A 22,614-nucleotide genomic window follows, 5' to 3' on the forward strand; every position below is an offset into this window, starting at 1 on the left:
GCACATTTTTAATAATAGTTATTTTGAGCACATTTACTTGTTTAAAATCAGACAGTAGTAATATTCTCGGTTATTAAGGGTGGTATCTTTTTGCCTTTTCATACTGTTCATGGACTTCTCAAAGCAAAAAATTTGGAAAACTGCTCAGCAGTGGCCACAGGACTCGGAAAGGTTAATTTTCATTCCAGTCCTAAAGACAGGCAATGCCAAAGACTGTTCAAACTACCACACAATTGCACTCATCTCACATGCTAGCAAAGTACTGCTTAAAATTTTGCAAGCTAGGCTTCAGCAGCTAGCTGAACCACAAACTCCTAGATGTTCAAGCTGGATTTAGAAAAGGCAGAGGAACCAGAAATCAAATTGCCAGCATCTGCTGGATCATCGAAAAAGCAAGAGAATTCCAGAAAAACATATAGTTCTGCTTCATTGACTACGCTAAAGCCTTTGACTGTGTGGATCACAATAAACTATGGACAGTTCTTCAAGAGACAGGAATACCAGACCACCTTACCTGCCTCCTGAGAAACATGTATGCAGATCTTCTCGCAACTGTTAGAACCAGTCATGGAACAATGGACTGGTTGTTCGAAAAGGAGTACATCAAGGCTATATATTGTCACCCTACTTACTTATTTAACTTATATGCAAAGTATATCATGTGAAATGCTAGGCTGGTTGAGGCACAAGGTGGAATCAAGATTGCCAGGAGAAATACCAATAACATCAGATATGCAGATGACAGCAACCTTATGGCAAAAGCAAAGAGGAACTGAAGAGCCTCTTGATGAAAGTGAAAGAGGAGAGTGAAAAGGCTGGCTTAAAACTCGACATTCAAAAACGAACATTCAAAAACGAAGATCATGGCATCTGGTCCCATCACTTCATGGCAAATAAATGGGCAAATAGTGGAAACAGTGTCAGACTATTTTCTTGGGCTCCAAAATCACTGCAGATGGTGACTGTAGCCATGAAATTAAAAGATACTTGCTCCTTGAAAGAAAAGCTATGGTCAACCTAGACAGCATATTAAAAAGCAGAGACATTACTTTGCCAACAAAAGTCGATCTAGTCAAGACTATGGTTTTTCCAGTAGTCATGTGTGGAGGTAAAGGTTGGACCATAAAGAAGACTGAATGTCGAAGAATTGATGCTTTTGGACTGTGGAGGAGACTCTTGAGAGTACCTTGGACTGCAAGGAGATCAAACCAGTTAATCCTAAAGGAAATCAACCCTGAATATTCATTGAAAGGACTGATGCTGAAGCTGAAAATCCAATACTTTGGCCACCTGATGTGAAGAACTGACTCATTAGAAAAGACCAGGATGTTGGGAAAGATTGAAGGCGGGAGGAGAAGGGGACGACAGAGGACCAGATGGTTGGATGGAATCACTGACTCAATGGACATGAGTTTGAGCAAGCTCCAGGAGATGGTGAAGGACTGGAAGCCTGATGTGCTGCCATCCATGGGTCGCAGAGTCAGACACAACTGAGTGACTGAACAACAACAAACGGTGATATAGCCATTGGTTTCCCAGTAGATTTTTGAGTTGATATTGATAGCAGGGAAGGAAATGATAGGAGGTGTGTTGGGGATTCTAGGTTGTTCTAGGATAATTCTATTTATATGGGTGTCATGGTATTTTAAAAGATGTTTCTATGAGAAATTAGTTCCTTTAGGTGATGTGAAAACCAGAAGGGCAGTCTTTTAAAATATTGTGAGAATCAGATGATGATAGCTTTTCCAAGAAAGTGTTGTGCCTAGTATTTCAGAATATGTGGTTACCGTGGGTAGGTTTTTTTTGCTCTGTACCTTCCTCTGTGTTGAAATAAACTCCCATAGGGGAGATGAGTAGGCTGTTTGCAGAATGGGAGAAGCACTCAGTATGAAGGGGAGTGCTGGGAAGAGAGCAGTGCATATAGAGACATTAGTTTTGAGTTTTTTTCCTTTGGCCACTGATTTGATTTCTTCTTTGTCCTGTGAAACCCTGGTTTGTCTAGTTCAGTGTCCAGACAGCTAATTTCAAGGTAGTGCCTAGTAATGGAGCTTCTTTTCGGAAAGCATGCATAAAAATGTGTAGAAAGTGTGGTATAAATTAAAGATGGGAGCCCCCTGACAGCTGTTGGCAAATTGTAAGGTAACTTGGAAGTTTCTTAAGCCCTTTTCCACTTTGTCTCTTCTTCTCCTGGTACCCCTTCTTTTCCCATTGTGCTCCTCAGGTTAAAAAAAAAAAAGAAAACTGGTTAAGAAAATTAGTTTAAGATGCCAATCTTGGTATTCACAGCTGAGGTGGTTTTTTTCCAGGAAATCCTACCAGACTCAGCCTTATTGACATCATTAAGCTCTGGAGAAGAGGAGCCCACAGAGCTTCTGTCATTGTCAGACTCTAGTTTAAACTCATTATAAGCAATATAAACCCTAACTAACTTAGGTAGAGTCATTTGTGAGTTTTCACTAAAATTGTCTCTGGCTTTGGGTGCAGCCTTCCCTGTACCTGTCCCCCTGTGGCTCGAAGGTACTTTCCAACACCACTTAACAACACAAGATGCCTCTTTCCTTTTCTTTCTCTAAGCCTGCAGGTGAAGGATGGATGAAAACAGTAAAGCTTTGTGTTGTTCAGTTGCTAAGTCATGTCCGACTCTGCGACCCCATGGACTGTAGCCCATCAGGTTCCTCTCTCCAGGAATTTTCGAGGCAAGAGTACCTGAGTGGGTTGCCATTTCCTTCTCCAGGGATCTTCCCAACCCAGGGATCAAACTCAAGTCTCCTGTATAGGCAGGTGAATTCTTTATCACTGACACCGAGGAAGCAACAGTCAAGCTTACATTGGGGTTTTTTTTCTCTAAGTGTTCATGGGCATAATTGCTCACATTCAGGGTGACCTGTGAACAGGATAAAGAAATGGGACTGCTCTGACCACTTTGGAATTATTTTTCATTATGGCTAAATTGATGTTTTTTCAAGTTTTATGAGTTCCCAACACATCAGTATACACATTGGATTTAAATTTATGTCAGGAAACATGTTTGAAACCAAAACTTTAATTATTTAGTACTTTTAAACCATAGATAAAAATGTAAAGGAAAACAGGAATTTTTATGTTTAACAAAAACTCCCTAACATTCTAAATGCTGCTCTTTGGAAGCAGGCAACAGTCCCAACCCAAGCATTAAAATGGGAAAATAGAACTGAGGAGGAAAATAAATTCAGTACGAAGTAGCTCATACTTAATTATGAGTTAATTTGAGTGTTCCAGTGCAACAATAGAAAGTGGGATTATGATTGAGTTAAACAGTGTGCTCCCTCAGCTCTTGAAAGACCCTGTATCTGTGTTGGACAGATGGCTAAGGTGCATGTAGCTACAAGCTAGATGCTTCTAGAGAAGGGCCCAGAGGGTTATTGCCCATGTAGCACAGATTTTCTACTTTTTGAATCTTCTCAAAGCAAAACTTCACCCTTCAGTCTTATTTTCATTATATATGCAGGTTTGATCAGATAAACTACTTTTAAGTTGGCAAGAAAGCCAAAACCCTGGAGTTATCAGTTAGCCTTAGCACTTGTTAACTCAGTAGAATGTCAATTCTGTTTTTTTGTATGAGGATTAAAATGTAATGCATGTAAGGGGTTTTGTGTGTCATGGTTTTAAATTCTAACAGCTTCTCCAGGATCATCACTTTTCAGTAAAAGAAACTTTGTTAAAAACACCCCGACTGACTTCCCTGGTGGTCCAGTGGTTAAGACTCTGTGCTCCCAGTGAGGGAACCAGAGTTCAATTCCTGGTTGGGAAACTAAATCCCACATGTATCAGTGAAGATCCTGCACAGAACAGTGAAGATCCTGCACAATCAAATAAATAAAAACAAAACCAGAAACACCCCCATTGTACTGCAGATGACCAGAAAATCTGCTTTACAGAATAAGCCTAGGTTATTTCTAGAGGTGAATTTAAGAGCCCCTTAAAAAGGAAGACACGAATTGTGTCCCAGACGTGCTGCTCAACTGCTTAGTCGTGTCTGACTCTTTGCGATCCCATGGGCTGTAGCCCGCCAGGCTCCTGTGTCCATGGGGATTCTCCAGGCAAAAATACTGGAGTGGATTGTCATGCTCTTCTCCAGGGGATCTTCCCAGCCCAGGGATCAAACCTCTGTCTCTTACATCTCCTGCATTGGCAGATGGATTCTTTACCACTATCACCACCTGGGAAGCCCCAGACATAAATTGTACCTAAATATTTACTCAGTAAATACTTAAGTAGTTAATCCATGTAGCAAAACTATACAGTATAACAAATATAACCTGTCAGAACTTCAACTTTACCTGCTTATCTGGACTTGACAGCATAAGTCCTTTAACTTAATGGAAATTAGGACCCAGTTGAAAAGAGCAGCACAGAAAGAAGTGTGCTTACTGTGCTTCAAGAGTTGCCCCTATCTTAAATGACACACATAAGGCTTTACTTAAATGTTTTATTTGAATTTATGACATACTCTGTCTATATATTTTTTGTTTAAAAAATGGAAGACCCACACCAACTTTTCACAGAGGCTGTTTTTGTAAATGTCCTTTAGACACCTGGTTTGGAACTGAGAGCATGATAAGCATATAAGTTGGCAGAACACATCAAGTGGTGAACTTTGTTTTTTGTTTTTTTCATGAAGTGAACTTTGATTTCAAAGCTAGCTTGGGAAGGCCTAAGTAACCTTATGCTAGAAAGTTAGTGTAGTATTAACACAGGAGAATTATGTGTTCTTTCTTGTCTGATTACTGGAAGGAAAAAGCACATTCACATAAAGAAGAAATAAGCAGAGCTTTTCTGGAGACAGTAGAGTTATGGCAACAGACAGCTTCTTCACTGCACTTTGATTTTGCTTTAGAACTTGTCAATCCTCAGGGACAAGGGTATTGTGATCTTTTCAACCATGATTAACTTCATAAGTTGACTCCCAGCTGTAGTAAAGGAATGAAGAATGGAAAAGGAGTTGACAGGGAAACGTGGAGTAGGGGCTGCAGAGGGCCTTGTGTAAGAAAAAGTGGGGGTGCCTGAGCAAAAATTAACTGAGTTGTTAGCTCTAATTGAGGAAACCGATAGAACACAGTATTTACTCCACTTCTTTGCCCCCAGATGGATAATGTTAGAAGAAAGGCTGTTCTAGGTCATGCCTGGGTCAGTTATTAAGGACAGCTTGGACAGGGAAGCATTTGTTGGTCTTACTCAAGACCCTGTATGTCCTAGTATGTTCTCAGTGTGTCTCTCCAAGCATTAACCAGGAACATTGCTTCTAATACGTCATGTGAAGTAACGCTTTTTGAAGTCATCAGATTCTGGGAATATAAAGCATGATGGCTGTCAGCATGGAAGTGAAAATGAAGTTGCTCAGTCGTGTCTGATTCTTTGCAGCTCCATGCATTGCAGCCTAAGCGGCTCCTCTGTCCAAGGGATTTTCCAGGCGAGAATATTGGAGTGGGTTGTCATTTCCTTCTCCAGGAGATCTTCCTGACCCAGGGATCAAACCCGGGTCTCCTGCATTGTAGGCAGACGCTTTACCGTCTGAGCCACCAGGGAAGTCTGTCAGCGTAGTAAACTTAAAACAGGACCTCTACCCACATGCACCTTACGGCATGTCTAAAAAGCAAACTGGCTTTTCTGACACAACTGGAGAAAAATGCCAAAAGGAGTCAGGATTTTGTGAATTGAGGTAGCCCTTGAGAATGGGTGTTATTTCAAAAAGTGGACAGAATGGGAAGGAATGGCATTACTCGGAGGGAAGAGGCATGAACCAGGATTCAGTGATAGAAAGAACATGGTAGGTGGAGAGGATAGAAAGTCATCGATTGTTGCGGACTGGGGTGGGAAACAAAATCAAATGCGCCAAATGGGGCCAGATAGTGGAGAACCTTTAAAACCAGAGTGTTTGTCCACCTGGTCTGGTGGACAGTGAGTAGGAGTGCTTGCCCCAGTACCCAGGAATGGCCTTTCTCCATCCTCAGGCCATCTCAGCTCTCAGTTGGGAAGGGAAGGGTAGTAGGCTTTGAGTGATTCTGTAGTTCTTTTGAAACATGATGAACTTAAACATAATGATTATGTAGATGAGCATGAATCCAGAAAGGGTAGAATTTACCTCGAAGCGTTTGCTCCCTGTTACAGGAGCATAGTCGTCAGAGAAATGATACCTCAGACATCCAGTGTCATCAGAAAGTAATAGTAGAAGATGAGGTAGGGAAATCACAGCCTTTGAACCTGTATTCTCAAAAGGGAAATGTTTCTCATGGATCTAAAATTAGAACAGACAAAGAAATCAAGCTTTTGATCCAGAAACCTAGTCAAGAAGTGCTGATTGCCAAGGTGGTTATTTCACTTAAGGCATTTGCTGTTGAGAAGAAGGATGGTGTCCCAGGATCTGAGATGAAGGGCAGAGTCAAGGGGTCTGGGAAGATGGTGCATCAAAGTGGATCGTCCTGCTGGTGAAGAAGCAACCTGGCTCCTCAGCAGGTGCTGAGTGATTTAGTGAAAGACCAATTTCTCTAATGCTGCAGTCTAGGTTCCAGGTTTTATGCTGGATCATAAGCAGTTTTTTTTAATGCATTTTTCTGTAGCAGGAAACAAAACTGGCAAAAAAACATATTGTGAAGTCTATCCAAAAAAGGGGAGGGAGAGAGGAAGAGAACTCACCACATCTTAGGAACTTAACTCTTCCTCTCTTGTTTTAAAGCACTGAACAGAGCCAGACAGAGAACACCATCTGGAGGGGGTGTTCCAATTCAAGAAAGAGGCTGGGGGAAATCCAAACTTGATTTAGACTGGTTGCTAATTGTAGTGGGGGCTGGCTTAAAAGCAAGCTGATTTTATATTTTTTTATGCACATAACCAGTCATAGGGAAAAAGGTTTTGTAAGTTCAGTAGTGACTTACAGCATTTTACCTAATGACTTCAGGAGGTGTGTTCTAGACACTGGTCACACAGGTGACCACCCATATTAAGGATCTGCACTGACTGGTTGCTCGCTGGCCATCATGCACTGGAACCATATGGAAAAATGGAAACACTGTTACGTTTTTGGCTGGAGTCTTACCTCAGCACATTGGTAAAGGCTCCCACAGGTGCTGCAGATAAAAAGCAGGACTGATAGTGACTCTCAGTGGCAGGATGAAGCAGAGGGCAAAGACTCGAGGGAAAGCAAAGACTGAGAATATCAAGGACATCTGTGAATAAGGAGGTGGGCGGGTAGCAGGGGACAACATTTGGTGTTTCACACAACAGGGTAAAGTATTCTTTTGCAATACCATTGTATATTTAAGCAGTGTTTACCAAGCTTTCTAACTATAAACTAACTGGGATCCTTCTCAAAATACAGATTCTCAAACCTAGAATCACTTTCTAGGCAGGGGTCTAGGAAACTCTATTTTTAACAAATGCTCCAGGTGAATGATATCCTTAGCCAAGTTTAGGAAACACTTAGGCCAATTCAGTCAGCCTTAATGTCAGCAAATTGTTGTGATTTTTAAGAAACTGTATTTTATTAAAGTATAGTTGATTTACAGTGTTAATTGTCATAATTTTGAGTTAATGTAAATTAATGGACTTTTCTTGTCCTAATGGTAGGTACTTTTGTATCATGTGGCAGTAGAAATATGATAAATATCAGCATTGACAGACTCATGATTTTAGGGTCAGTAGTTTATCTTTTGTGTGAATTTTGCCTGTCTTGTAAAAAATATTAGGTGCTGTCTTGGGGAAGTAAAGATGCACTCAGAGATATGCTGCATTCGTGCCCCTGGGTGCACTGTGGCATCTGCCTCTTTCCATTCTCACCTCATCTCTGTTCCTCCTGCCCCACTTCACTCTTGTTTTTCCCTCTTCCTCTTGTTCCCTGCATTGTCTCAGAAAGTACAACCTTGAGTTACCAAAGTTTTTCTCCTGAAACATGAGTTCACTTGCTCAGCATAAAATCTAAAAACTTGCAAGGTGGCCTCTGGTCCCATCAACACTTCATTTTCCTTTCCAGGTCCTCATTTGAGTTAACTTCGTGTGACCCAGGGGTGGCACCATGTTCCATTTGGTTCTCATCTAGTCTCCTGATTCTCCTGTGCCAGCTGCCGAGCTAGGTGGCCCTTCCACCCCAGTGATTCTTTACCCCAGATTACTAGGAAGTATTTGTTTCTGTTTTATTGCTCTCTAGATGGAGCGGTCTGTATACCTTCATCCTGCCTTACCCCTATAGTAAAATCTAAAAGATTCTAAGTCACAGAACTGAAATTCACAGACAGTAGTATATAGAAGGATCTTGATTTTTCTTTATGTTTTACATCTCTAACTCAAGGGTGCTTTTCTAGTTTGCAGGAGATTATCAGTCTTACTAGGACATTCCTAGTATGTTTGGTATCTGTGCTTCCCTATTCTGTCTTCCTTCCAGGAATGCATGTTCTCAAGGAGACTTTTCTCAGCTCAGTCCATTTACTTTCATCATCAGAGGACTGCAACTTCTGTAGCTGTCTTCTTTGTGCAGTTCAGGTTATGCGTAGATTTTATCCAAAGACCAATCTAAAGGGAAGTACCTTAGAAGGAAGATGCCTTCCTTTGTTTTCTGTTTGGATAAAAATCTTATACTTGCAACTGGAGATTGTTTTTGCTTGTCTAAACCATGTCGATCTTTTTGCTTTTAACAAATCTGGTCACAGTTCCCACAAAGAAAGAAATCACACTGTCCTGCATTTCTCAGAGTTTACAATCTATAGACAAGGCAGAAACATGTGAAAAGTAAAATAAGTATATCAGACTCTACCCCACAGTGTCACACAGCACAGGAAGCTACACAGTAAAAGCCAACTTTCTGGTAAGGAGAGAGTTGATTATCTATAAACATAAACAGATCCAGTTGCTTTTCTCTCTGACACAGAAAAAACGACCATCTTTCTGGCATCTTCTGGAAAAAGCATAAGCGTGTCTGTCTGCTTCTTTCTCTCCTTTGCCTCAGAGGTACATCCCATCGTGACCTCTCTTGTTCTTTTGCACACGTCCGTGCTTCAGTGTTTTTTTCTTGAGCGTCTTTAAGTCTTCTTGAGGCTGTTTCTCAGAGTCCTGAGGCAGATCATCAGGACAGCTGACTGTTTGCACTTTAGGAGGAACTGGATCACAGTGGTCTCCAGGACTTCCGATTTCTAGTCATTAGAGACAGGGATTTGTGTTCACTCAGGCTCTAGGAATCAGACTAGTTTGTCTTCCCCCATATCCTAGTACTGTCTTTTCAGGTCTCACCTTTCTCCTGCCATCTCCTCTCCTTTGCCTCTGTAAGCAGTGAGCCTACAGTAAGGTCAGTCAGGTGCCTGGTTTTACTCCCAGTGAAAGTACTTAGGCATATGACATATACAATGGCAAGGTTGAATCTTGTATCCTGCCCTCAGCTCCCCTGTCCCTAGAGGGGCACAGGCCAAAACCTTCCACCGTCCAGGTCCTGGGGCTCCCTTTGGTTGTGCTCCTTAGCTCAGACCTTCCTTCTTGGCTCTGTTCTTTGAGATTGAAGTTCATACTTCAGGGCTTGGCTCCCACTTTTAGGCCATCATCTGTCCAGTTGGATTTCTGAAAAAGTAAGGGCTTCAACCCTGAAAGTTCCACATTCTTTCTGTCCTTTCCTTCTGCCTCCTATTTCACCATCTCTGTTGAAACTGCTGTTTCAGAAACTACACTCCCAACCTCTCAAGCCTCCTCTGCTCTGACCACAAGCTTTTGTCCTGCCTCCCATCCCTCTGGGAAATAAAGTTCTAAAAATTATCTTTACTCCCTTTCCCCTCTTAGAAGTCCCATTCAGAATTAATAGAGCATATTTGCATATTATCAGTTGTCATTGTCTGTCTTACTGTACCTCATTCAGAGTGTTTAAGTTTGTGCAGTTGCATTTTTAATAAGAGCTGTGCTTTCTTGTTTGGTGATTATCCCTCGACTCTAGGTTACTTTAGGGAAGATTATGTCTCAGCGTTTACCAGTCAGTTGGGACTTAGACATGAACGTGCACTAAATGGCACACTGAAAAACTTTTTTATGGAAAATAGTTTGCTAGACCATGCAGACGAATTTGCCAGAGCTCCAATTTGACCTGTGTGTTTAGAATTGTCTGTCTGACCCCGACAAATGGTCTGCTTCAGTGGAAAGTCACCACATTCAGGCCTGCGGCTCTTGTTCAGCCTCCACGCTGTACACTAGTTCAGGATCTGCTGTATTTTTGCCTGGTTAAAACCTGGTCAGGGTAAAAATTACAATAAAATATTCATCCAGAAAGATACCTGATCAATGTTCATCGATAAGTAAATCTGCTTTCTCTGCTTTCATTTCAGATTTGTCCAATATGTGCAGCGTTACCTGGAGGCGATCCTAATCATGTCACGGATGACTTTGCAGCTCATCTTACACTTGAACACAGAGCCCCTAGAGATTTAATATCCTTTTGAGATGCAACAAGGGAAAAAGTTGTTTGCAACATTTGTCATTGTGATGACTTTTAAGGGCAGTATTCCCAGGGACAAAACTAACCTCCAAATTATCTTAGTTGATTTGACATTTTCCTAAAAGTGATATGGCGTTGAGGTGCGATTTCTTACTTCTCTTTTTCCACGCTGTGACCATTACATGAAAAGTGGTCAGTAAGCGAAATGCACTTGCTCATTATCTTCAGTTCTTTGCCATCAGGTTTATTATTTTTTTAAGACAATTTGACCAGGTTACAAGTCTTCAGGAGGGTGTTTTCATACAAAAGTGGAAAATGCTAATCCAAATTAAAATCTAGTTAGTTCATTAACTGTGTGGATGATACATTTGCTCGCCATCTGTATTCTCTGTTGCCATAGTCTCTTATAGGCTGGGTGGTGGGCAGGTGTGCCCCGTGGGGCTTCCTGCCCACCTGAGTAGGACAGCATAAGGTCAGATCCAGTTCTAAATTTCTTTCCCGCTTTGATTTCTGCTTCTCCTCCCAAGCCAGTCTCATGATGGTTCCTGACAGTATTCTCTATACTCTGCAAGAGATTACTGGCCCACCAGAGTACGTTTATTTGTAGACTCAGTGCTTCTGGTTTCAAGTTATGAATTGTCTTTCTAAAATTATCACCTATTAGGGCTGTGTGCTCTTGGGAAGGTTTTAGTGTTCATTGCAGTCTAAAGCAATCAAGAGCTAATCACAACCTTTCTTTCTGCCAGACTCCATTCTGATACCTTTGCTTGCCTCCTGGCAATCATAAGACAACCTTAGACTTGGTGTTCCTGTCCTTCAGCTCTCAGCCCTTGATCACAGAACATAATTTTCTTATTAGAAATTTGACCCTTTAGAGTTTGGGGGAAGATAAGTGGAAACTAATGGAAAGCTTCCCTGGTGGCTCAGACGGTAAAGAATCTGCCTGCAATGCAGGAGACCGGGGTTCCATCCCTGGATCAGGAAGATCCCTTGGAGGAGGGAAATGGCAGCCCACTCCAGTATTCTTGCCTGGAGAATCTCAACAGAGGAGCCTGGCAGGCTGCAGTCCATGAGGTGGTAGAGAATTGGACATGACTGAGTGACTAACACTTTCACTTTCAAGTGGAAACTAATGGAAAGATAAAGCTATGGAACCTTCCTGAGAAATGAGAAGATCAGCCTGGTCTGAGCCAGTCTGGGGCAAGTACTGAATGAACAGAGGAGCCCACTCTTCCTCTCTGCTAAGTGCAGGGGACACTGAAAGCAAAATGAAGAAAGCAGTGCTTACATGAAAATCCAAATGGGCCAAGAATACTTTTAGCCTGTTAGTTACTTCGCATTTTGTATAAAAGAATTCTATAACAATACCCAAAAGAGTTACAACTTGATCTATTCTTCACTCCATCTTCATGGAGTAGCTAGGCAAAAAATTTTAAAAAACCATGCCATTATCCTGCACTTCTCCAGCAGGTTCAAGGACCTCTAGTGAAATCAGCATCCATTCAGTAGAATGTCCCATGTCATCCACATCCATCTTTTGTAGATGTGTATGAGTCTTTCATTATCAAGAAAAAATAAATTATGTAAAAATGAGAATAAGAGAAGTCAAATGCTGCATTTTAGATTACTAGCAACTATTATTTTTAAATTCTAGAAAGTAAAATGTTGGCATAGCAGTTTTCCTGGAAATATAACTAATTTGTCAAGTTCTTCAAGTGCCACTATGTGATAATTTTGTTTGACATGAGAGAGTGACTTGTTTCTAAGCCTCTTTGTAACCAGGCTTTTTTTTTTTTTTTTCCCCCACTTTGGTAGAACTCTTCCTAAAGTGTACTTTTTATTTTTTTTAATTTTTTATTTATTTGGCAGGACTTCCCAGATATTGGAAAAGAATCCGCCTGCAATACAGGAGACTCCGGTTGTGTTGGGCTCAGTAGTTGCAATGTGGGTTTAGTTGTCCTGAGGCATGTGGAATCTTAGTTCCCCAACCAGATAGCGAACCTGTGTCCCCTGCACTCCAAGGCAGATTCTTAACCACTGGACCACCACGGAAATCCCTAAAGTGTACTTTTTATACTTTTACAAATAAAGTGTGATGATCATAACATCACTTTCTGTAGAGCCCAAGCCTATGTCATGAATACCATGAAAGAGTGTGCATTATGGCTGCCCACCCTGTCCCCACATGACTCCTGAACTGGGAATCCAGCACAAAAGTTAGCCTGCCTTGTGTAGCTGTTCTGTTGGCTGCTTTTTTTGTTTGTGTTTGGGGAATTTTTTTTTTTAATTGGTGTGTAGTTGATTTACAATGTTGTGTTAGTTTCTGCTGAATAACAAAGTAAATCAGTTATACATATAGCCCCTCTTTTTTAGAATTCTTTTCCTATATATTGGCAGCTTCAAAAGAAAATCTCTTCTGCTATAACATGTGGCTCCCCCAGCCCCCTCTCTCCCTCCTCCTTGTACACTCACACTTGCCTGTGTAGAGACACAGTGTTGTCCTCACGAGTTTTGGCTGCTGTTTGCTCCTCGGGACTTTGTTCAGTTTAACTCACACACATGTGTGTAAGATGGTTTGACTTCTTGATAAATGTGCTGTTAACTCTCTGTGTGTCCACTTAACACAAGAAATTCAAATCTGGTTTTCTGCTTGACAGCAGTATTGGAAAAACGCACACACACACACACATTGACAGATTAAAACCGATAGCTGAAGGGAATCTTTGAGTCCTGAATTTAAATTATTTGCACTATTCCTTTCTCGTTACAGATGGTCACTGAGATTTGATTAGCCTGTATATTAGCACAGCTCTCACCAGATATAAAAGCTGATGGTTGTTATTTGTGGTTACTGTGATAAGAACGTATGTGGGTAAGGGAATAGTCCCCTTTGGGTATCTGACCAGGTGGCACCTTTCACCTTGTCAGGGGATATTAATTCTGGCCCTTGTAGTTGGAACCTAGGAAGAAACTTCTTCCCGTCTGGAGAAACTTTTTTTTCTCTTTGAAAACACACATACATATACAATATAGACACACAGTATACACATACATTGCTTTATATTCCAGTGTTCATTTTTAGTTAATAGCCTTTATAGACATAGTTGTGCCATTTGTATTCCTAAATGTGCTGTTTTAAAATGCGTACAATTTGGGAAATCTGCATGCTTATCTTGCAAGGGCTCGAGTGACTTCTTTTATATATGTATTTTATTCTTACTATGAAATACCCGAGTCCTTTTCTTAACCTTGGAGTTATGATGAGTCGAGCGGTGTCCGACATGTACGTAGAATGTTTCACCCTGGCCGGGGGTTAGGAGGTCCTCGTGCGCGCAGATCAAACATGCACTTTACTAGCAGTTCTACTGGTGGACTTTCTTCTTCTCAGAGTTCATATTCTCCAAGCAATAGGGAAGCCATGGATCCTATAGCTGGTAAGTTAGTTTCACATCCTTAAAGGAAATGGCCGGGGATGGGGGGCTTCCTTTAAATTTGGGGAGTAGGATTTATATTCTCAGTCTCTCATCACCCTCCTGTATTCCTTGACAAAATTCCCTGAAATTCTATAAGTGTAAGATATGTTTAAAGTAGACCATGTAGAGAATTCCCTGGTGGTCCAGTGGTTAGGATTTGGTACTCTCACTTCTGAGGGCCCAGATTCGATCCCTGGTCAGGAAACTAAGATCCTACAAGCCACATAGCAAAAAAATAAAAATATTTTTAAAGTCGAGTAGACCACGTAAAGTAGTTCATATTATTCTGGCATTTCTTTAAGTACTTAGAGGTTTAAAATGATAAGGAATGTCTCTGTTCTATTTGTGACCTCCAATGAAACCCAAGAAAATCATAGAAGATTTCAGAGTTGAAAGACCTCCAGAATTCTGTGGTTCAACCTCCTTCATAAGCACACAGATAAGAAAACTAATTGACAAGACTAAAGAAATAAGCTCTTCTCATGGAATGAAGTCAAGTAGGAATGTTTTGTACTTGTCTTAATTTGAGAATTATATTGTTATGAAACATTTATATTCTAATAGCTTGGGAAAGTCTTACTTAAAAAAATCATTTGAACAGGTAATTTGTACCTGGATCTAATGCATGGCCCACCTGGACAACCAGCAGCAGAGCACAAAGTTTGACAGTCAAAATGTCAGAAGTTGTTGTAGCCTGAGACCCTGAAAGACATGGCCAGGCATTAAGAGTCCAGGAGCCTGTGCAAGACCAAAATGTGTGCACACAGTGGAATTTGTACCTGAAACGTGCCGAATGTAAATCTGTCACCAAAAGTAGGAACAGTGTTACTCATAGAATCTTCTTTAAATTATGAGATATTCAGTGTAAAATCTAATCCCAAATGTGCTTTGGGCATTTGGATGTACAAGAAGCCCCAGAAAAACTTGAGTTTGGGGGATTTTAAAAAACACTGCTTCATCCAAAAGGAATATATTTACCTGCTGTCTTTGGTAGCAGGCTCTAAACATTAAGTGATTTCTGGGGGCAAAATTCAAAAATGAGACATTTTCTCTATTCAGTTTTTTTCTGTCAGTGAAAATTATATTAGTGATGGACTGTATGAAAAAAACGGTGTTAAGAACCTCAGGGATTAAACAACAGTGAGCAGTAAGGCAGAAACCTGCCCTGGAAATGAGTTTTAATGATGAAAAGCTTTGCCAGCCTGAGAATGTCCAAAAGGCAGCCATCAGCTCCACACAAGCCATTGGGAGAAGGCAGGTGCTGCACCTCCCTTAGCTGAGAGGCTCCCAGTGAGCACAGCCTTGTGCAAACAGGAGTCTAAATAAAACAGGCTATGCGGTTGAGAGCCAGTCAGCCTCAGCGGTCATCACTGCAGCAGTGCCCTGCGACTCAGAGAGCAGTCCCAGAAAGTTCGAGAGAAAGAAGGCAGAGCGAGCACAGTGAGAAATGATGCCGATCTCTCCTTTGGATTTAATTCTGAGAGGCATTCAATCATTACATCAGTGTTGGAGTGCCTGCTGTGTGTCAGGCACTGTTCTAAGAACCAGGAAAGCCATGAGCAGTAGACTTGATCCCTGCTTTCATGGAGGGCATATTGAGGTTTATATTATGCTTGGACCAGTGGATGAAACTCCTTAAATACTAAATACCGAGAGAAAGTATAACTAAATCAACCCATGATGCAAACAACTGAAAAACCAATTTGCTGTGTTTCACTTAGAATTATATGTGAACTAATAGTCATACGTATGTTTACATTTCCCTCATGCAACTCCCACCTCCAGAGGGCATCCTAAAAGGTAGTAAGCTCCAAGCTGAGACTGTATGTTGCCCCAGGTTACCTTCCCGTTGATGATAGCTTTGAATGTTCATCTGGTAAAAGGATGATGGTAGCATTTTGTTTTCCTCCTACTGCAGTGGACATTAATGTCTTCATTTCCTCTGACAGAGCTTTTATCTCAGTTATCGGGAGTGAGACGTTCTGCAGGAGGACAGCTGAACTCCTCTGGCCCTTCCGCTTCTCAGTTGCAACAATTGCAGATGCAGCTGCAGCTCGAACGGCAGCATGCCCAGGCGGCACGGCAACAACTGGAGACCGCACGCAACGCAACCCGGCGCACTAACACAAGCAGTGTTACCACTACAATCACGCAATCCACAGCAACAACCAACACAGCTAACACAGAAAGCAGTCAGCAAACGATCCAGAACTCCCAGTTTCTTTTAACAAGGTAGTTCATTCATTAATGTGACTTGGACAAGTATTTTGTTAACACTGCAGTGTGAGATGACCTTTGCTCTTTTGTCCTTATGTGTGTTCTTAAAGCCTTGGCCTTTGCTCAGACCTTTAAAACTCACAGAAATCTAATCAAAATCTGTATTCAGTATTGCCTCAAAAATAAGAAAAAGAATTGTTTACTTTAGATAAACTGGGCTTCCCAGGTAGCACTAATGGTGATAGCCCAGGTAAAGAGTCCGTCTGCGTGCAGGAGACGCTGGTTTGGTTCCTGGGTTGGGAAGATCCCCTGGAAAAGGAAATGGCAACCCACTCCAGTACTCTTGCATGAAGAATTCCATGGACAGAGGAGCCTGGCAGGCTTTACAGTCCGTGTGGTCGCAAAGAGTCAGACACAACTGAGCACCTTTCACTTAGATCAATTATGAATGCTGATAACCTTGTTCTAACAGTATCTCATCATCTGATGGGAATTTCCTTTCCCACATTGCCCATAAAACGTAAACACAGTATCATTACATATATGGGACGTATTAGGTATAGTTACTGTCATAATTAACATTGCTTTCTTTTTATAGCCAGTTTCAGTCTGCTCTGAAATATCCCAAAGTACAAGAGAAGATTTTATAGTGTGGTGGTTTTCTTCTGAGAATTTCTGAAGAAGTGAAACTTAAATGTTTGTGGTTAGCGTATACAAAAGTAACTTTTAAAAAATGGTTTAGCTCAGTGTAAAAAATACTTAGAACACACAGTTAATGGCTCTGCTGGATGGAATAGAGTTCATATTTGTTCTGAAAGCTACCATTAGCAACTGAATATGTTCCTCTGCCGAGACCTCATGGGCATTTTATGTGACTTTTAAAAATAAAGGAATTTTAGAAAGAGCAGTGATGAGTAGACACAGGGTCAGCAGATAATGAGCCTGGTTCTAATTTGGACTTTTAATGGAATAGATAGGAATATAAAGTAAAAACTGTAAAAGGAAGAAAATTAGTGGAATATAGCAGTTACCTCCAAAAAGTAATGTGACAGATATTAGAAGAAAGCATTATTTCCATGTATATTTTTTTTATCTCATGCTTTTAAACATCTCTCGTTAGTACAGTGGCACATGTGTATAGTTGTAAATAACATATTGTGGATGCAGAATAAAAAATACTTGCCAATTCCTGCAAATAGGACCCCTGTCTAGAGCCCCAGCTTTTACCAGTTTGGACCTTAGGCAAGTCACTTTACTTCTCCAGACTATAATTAAGTTCTATCTTAATATCCCTTGAGTTTTGCCTCATTTGAGTGAGAGTTGTTTCAAGGATTAAATGGGAGCACTGGTATGTGTATGCTCTAGTTCAGTGTCTGGCATATAACAAAGGCCCAATTAACAGTACTTATTATCATTTGTTACGGATCTAAGGAGGAAATTTCAAGTGAGAAGTTTACCTTTGGATTATTTCTGCAAAGTGAGTAACTATGCCTGATTATTACAGAAAACATTACTTCAGCATAGAGCAACCACAGAGCCACAGGTGGATCCATCCTTCTGCCACACAACTTACCGTAGGGACTGACAGACTGCAGGCTTCCAGCTTGCCAGGTTGGGTACCGGCCTCAGAAAGGAACCCTACCAGTGTGTTGTCTGATGCAGGTTCGCTGGCCTGCGGGTGGAATGGATGTCCTGTCCCACTGCCCTTCGGAAGAGACATCTTCCACCTCTATTCCACTTGGGTTTTATTTTGTTTTTGGAGCTCCAGCCTCAGTGAGCTTGATCTGAGACTTTTCTCTGTGCAATTATTCTGCACCAACCCCACGCCAGCAACCAGGGAACAGTACGGTGGCCTCTGAGTGCTCTCCTTAGATCCTGGTGGTAGCTTCTGGAACGCCCCTTTCTGTCATCTGATACCGTGCATTGCATAGTACCTAGCAATTGATAGACCACTTTCTACATCTTTCATTGTGTCATTAATTCTGACTCATAAGGTTTATCCAAGGCCGCATTTCCTCCAAAATATTCCCTGGAACTTTGTATACTCTAAGAAATGAAAGCAGTTATTTATGTTCAAGTTTTTTTCCTGGGAAATAAGTTTGGGCAAAACTAAGTAACAAAAATAGTTTATCTGCTGTTGAGTATCTTCCAACTGCAAATACATAAATGTGCACATTGAGAATCTTCAAGCCCAGGAGAATGGCTGTGACATTTCGAAGTGGAAATCCTTGTCACTGGCCCACAGCTGTAATGTGATCCGTGTGGGGCTCAAGCCTTGTCTTTGGTCTGTTTGGGAGCCATTCCTGTTCCCGTTGTCTTAGAATTGATGCTGCAACAGTTTCTCTGGGATCCAACAGTGGTGGACCTTTCAGAAACCAACTGTGCAAGTGCCTGTGTCAGATTCCAGTCTCTTGGCAATGGAGCCAGCTAGTTTTGCTCACCCCCAAGCTGACGCTTCTTACAAGCTTTGCAATTACTTCCAGATCCCAGATGAAGATTGGCCCACCAGGAAATCTAGCCTTAGTGCTGTTTTTATCTCCCCCGCCCCTTCAGGAGTGAAATATTCTCAGTTATTTCTTAAAAATCAAAACTGTAATATAAGAATTACATGATTTCCAAAGGTTGGGGAGGCCTCAGCCTGCATGTTTCTAGTTTGCCTGTTTGCTATGTAAATAATTGTCCCTGCATCTTTTCTCCTTATAATGGGTTTCACTTCAGTTTATTTTTCTCTATAAGGCTTTTTCCAAAACTGAGAATGTGGAATGTACTTCATTTCTTAGCAGTTTCAAAGTTTTGATTGAGAATATGTAGCCTATTGCTCAGTCTCCTCTTTCAGTATATACTCTCTTGTATCCTGAACTTGGTTTTAATTATAAATGTCATCAGTCATTTCCTTTGGTGTGTGGATCTAATGTCGTTACTTTCCAGAGCCTTTTGTGTTCTTACAGTTCTGAAATTTAGATCTTTTGTTTTCTGAGCCATTAATCTAATGGTTGAGTGGTTTGAACTTGATAGCTGTGAGATTTTTGAGCGTCACTTAACCTCTTCAGTTTCTTCTTCCCATAAATTGATAATAATGAAACCTAATTTGTAGGATTAGAAGAGATTATCCATACAAAAAACACTTGAAGCCCATAGTGAGTGTCCAGCACATCTCCTCCATTGCTACTTTGAGATGCCCCCATGCCTTCCAGCCTAGGTGGGACTGCAGAGAACAGGTGCTGGGAGCAGGTGAGCATGGGCTCCAAGTGCACCTGGCTGCCCCTGGGGGTCACGCGTGCCTGCTGGACCTCCCCTCGCTGTTACCATCTTCCTGTTTGATACTTTTCCTACCCCAGTGCTTCAGTCAGTTTCCCTTTCTTTCTTGGACACTAAAAAATGTAGATAAATAAAATTAGCAATGAAACTAACCAGGATATTGCATAAGTCATTTAATAGGTTGGTAATACGAACGTGCTAATATCTGTCCTGTCTCCATGTTGATGAACCAGGTTTCCCAGCATGACACAGGTCTCAGAAGTGTACGTGTCTGTTGAGCGTAGTGGGCCATTATAAGTCTCAGGTCAGCTTTGTTACACGGTCCTTGGTAGGAGAGCGTAGGTGCACACTTACATGCTCATGCATGTGTCTGCTTGTACATGTGTGTTTGCCCTCTCGTGCTCCTGGACGTATCTTTATTTTGGAAGAATTAGGTAGAAATGATAGAGACAGGCCAAGAGAACTAGGATTTATTTTCAGTTGACTATTCTAGTCGCTATAGATTTTGTTTTGGGGACCAGTGTTGCTACTTTTCCTCTTTTTATTACGAACTCTTGAAATTCTGGTTAAGGAAATTACTACTTGCCCAAGCATCTAATCTGTTAGAAATTTTGTTTTCCTAGGTTTTTCACCCCAGTTTTCTCTATAGGGAGTATGAGAAATCCCAATGTGTTTTTTCTCATTGAATCTAATTAAAGCATAGATTTGCACCTCAGGGTAACAGTATTGTTACCAGTGTGGGTAATTCACAGCCACATAATTAAGGAGGTAAATTAGAGCAAGGTGTTCCAGTAATATGTCTTAGACTCCGTGGAGCTCGCATAATGTAGGACATTGTAGAAACTGACCATGCCATTGTTCCTTGACTTTTTACCAATGAGATCTTTTCTTTTTAATTTACGCAGGTTGAATGATCCTAAAATGTCTGAAACAGAGCGCCAGTCCATGGAAAGTGAGCGCGCAGACCGCAGCCTCTTTGTCCAAGAGCTCCTTCTGTCCACTTTAGTGCGCGAAGAGAGCTCGTCCTCAGACGAGGATGAACGGGGGGAAATGGCAGATTTTGGTGCTATGGGCTGTGTAGATATTATGCCTTTAGATGTTGCTTTAGAAAACCTAAATTTAAAAGAGAGTAATAAAGGAAATGAGCCTCCACCACCTCCTCTTTGATGACATCCCAATTCGCAGACAATGTCCTCTGTGCTGTATTTGCCAATGAAAGTGGACAACAACTATCTTGGGTTTGTTTGGTGATTGTAATTTCAGGTCTGTCACTCTTGTTACATTGTGTACATTCAAAAAGGAAGAGAGAAAATATATATGATAATCATTTCCACTTAACTAATTTTTACTTCTAGCAGGTAAATGTAGGTAGCAGTGCAGGGGTGATCTCTGCTTCCTGCACCCTGACATGCAGAAGGCTCTCGTAATACTCCACATTCAAACTGAAGAGGAAAATGGAAATCTCTAATGAAGCTGCTGTGTGTATTTATGAATATTAATGAATAAAAACTGCTTGGATGGTTTACCTTAACTACTGCATGAGGTTTTTTGCAGCGTGCATGAGTTTTAGTGACCTTGTTATTTAAGAAATTTAAATACAAGGAGTAAAACTTAAAACAAACATAAAAGCCCAAAGCTTTCCCAAACATTATTCAATGGTTACGAGGCAAAAAGAGTTCCTTGACAAAGTAGCTTTTGAATAATGTCTGCCTGAATCACCTTTCTTTGTGTGCCTCCTACGCACAAGCCAGCTCTGCAGTGGACCTGGGGTCGTAGCCGGTGTCGCTCCGCCCTGTGTGGCTGTCCCGTCGCCCTGTCAGTCATCTTCCGTGTGGAGCTCAGCCTGTCTAACTCATCCATAGAAGATACACCAGTACAGCTGCTGTGGGAATCTGCTGCAGGCGTCTGTGTGTCCTGAAAACAAGTCTTGTTCTCTTTGTTGAAAAAGTTCTTTTTGTGGTTGTTGAAAATTTTTTTCAATTGTTAAATATGTTCTATTCAGGTGTAGATGAATTTCATTTATTCACTGTTCAACAAAGTTAACCTGGATTATGTTGTCTTTGTTTTTGAAAATCTCACCTTCTCAATCATATGTTGCGTTATTTATGTATTTGCTTCATAGTTTTGCTGAGACAGATCAGTATCAGGGGAGCTTTGAGGATTTGCCTTCCCAGACTTTGTCAATATATTACAACCAAATTCTTAATGCTAACTTTAGCACCTTTTTATTTATTGGGTTTTTTTTTCAAGCATAAAAAGTAAAGCCTTTTAATTGAATCATGCCACCTATATGCCTATATTATTAATCCTATGTGTAAAAAAAAAAATGTACAGCTTTCTTGGGTTTGTTTTGGGGTTTGAAGGGGCTGGGATATTTTTTATTTTCTGTTCCAGTTTTTGTGCATAGACTTTCACAATAGCTCCAAGGCAGGGACAGTGGGTTTGGGGGTCGGGGGGGCAGTTTTTGGAATGTAAATTTAGGACTTTTAAAAAAGGTGCGCACAGCTTCTGATAAATTTATAACTAGACTTAACCTAATCATGTCTTGTTCCAGTGCTCTCTCTCCTCCAAGCCCTTCCCTCTGTCTCCCCTCTCTCCTCCCATCTGTGTTTCTCTGTTTCTTCAACAAGCATACAGACTCGAGCACCCTCCGGTGTTCTCCTGAGAACTGTGAAGTCCATGCTCATTCAGATGTAACCAAAAAAGATGTCACCCCACATTTCTTTAAAAAACAAAACAAAAAACTGTGGCTTCTCCTCCTCTGAAACTTCAGCCTCCAACAATGTCCAGATACCCTAGCTTTGTTTTCTTTAGTCTCTGTGATGGAAAATGTTTTCAAGGAAAATTTTACACAGGCTTCTGGTTACACTAGAAGTCCAGTCCAGTAGGATTTTTTTTTTTTTTTTTCAATCGGTTGTTAAGAGGTTTCCAAAACCAGTTTTCAAGCTGTGGTCTTTTCACACACATCTTCTGCACATACGTCACACATTTCAATAAAGCATTTTCAAGACTGTTGGCCACTTGGATTTCTTTGGTGTTGGTGAACTAGCCTAAACATTATTCAGAGATTATATATCTCTAACCTATTTTTTTTGTTTTTGTTTTTTTTGTTCTTTTCATGCTTGACTTTGAAGGTCCTGATTTTGTATGAATGCATTACTTTGGATGTGAGAAATAGAAATTGTCAATTATGTGCTTTCCCTTTTCTGCACAAATTCTGGGAAAATG

At 41.0% G+C, this 22,614-nt stretch overlaps 1 protein-coding gene and 1 pseudogene across 2 annotated transcripts in view; both read left to right on the forward strand.

The window, feature by feature from the left end:
- Positions 1-12,880, forward strand: part of LOC147363111 (uncharacterized) — a 70,941-nt pseudogene extending 58,061 nt beyond the window's left edge. The window contains exon 5 of the transcript XR_015137467.1: positions 10,329-12,880. The product of XR_015137467.1 is annotated as an uncharacterized LOC147363111 (transcript). The remainder of the gene's footprint in view (positions 1-10,328) is intronic.
- Positions 12,881-13,688: 808 nt separating this feature from the next.
- KCMF1 (potassium channel modulatory factor 1) lies at positions 13,689-22,401 on the forward strand (the record flags this gene model as incomplete). The annotated part of the gene is made up of 3 exons (XM_086328378.1): positions 13,689-13,872; positions 15,861-16,143; positions 20,292-22,401. Coding segments are annotated over 3 exons (729 nt in total), but the record flags the coding sequence as incomplete, so codon positions are not given.
- Positions 22,402-22,614: the final 213 nt, after the last annotated feature.

Source organism: Bos grunniens, chromosome 11 (assembly GCF_055505025.1).
Source record: "Bos grunniens cultivar Pamir isolate PY7600 chromosome 11, Bosgru_T2T1.0, whole genome shotgun sequence".
NCBI classification, from domain to species: domain Eukaryota; kingdom Metazoa; phylum Chordata; class Mammalia; order Artiodactyla; family Bovidae; genus Bos; species Bos grunniens.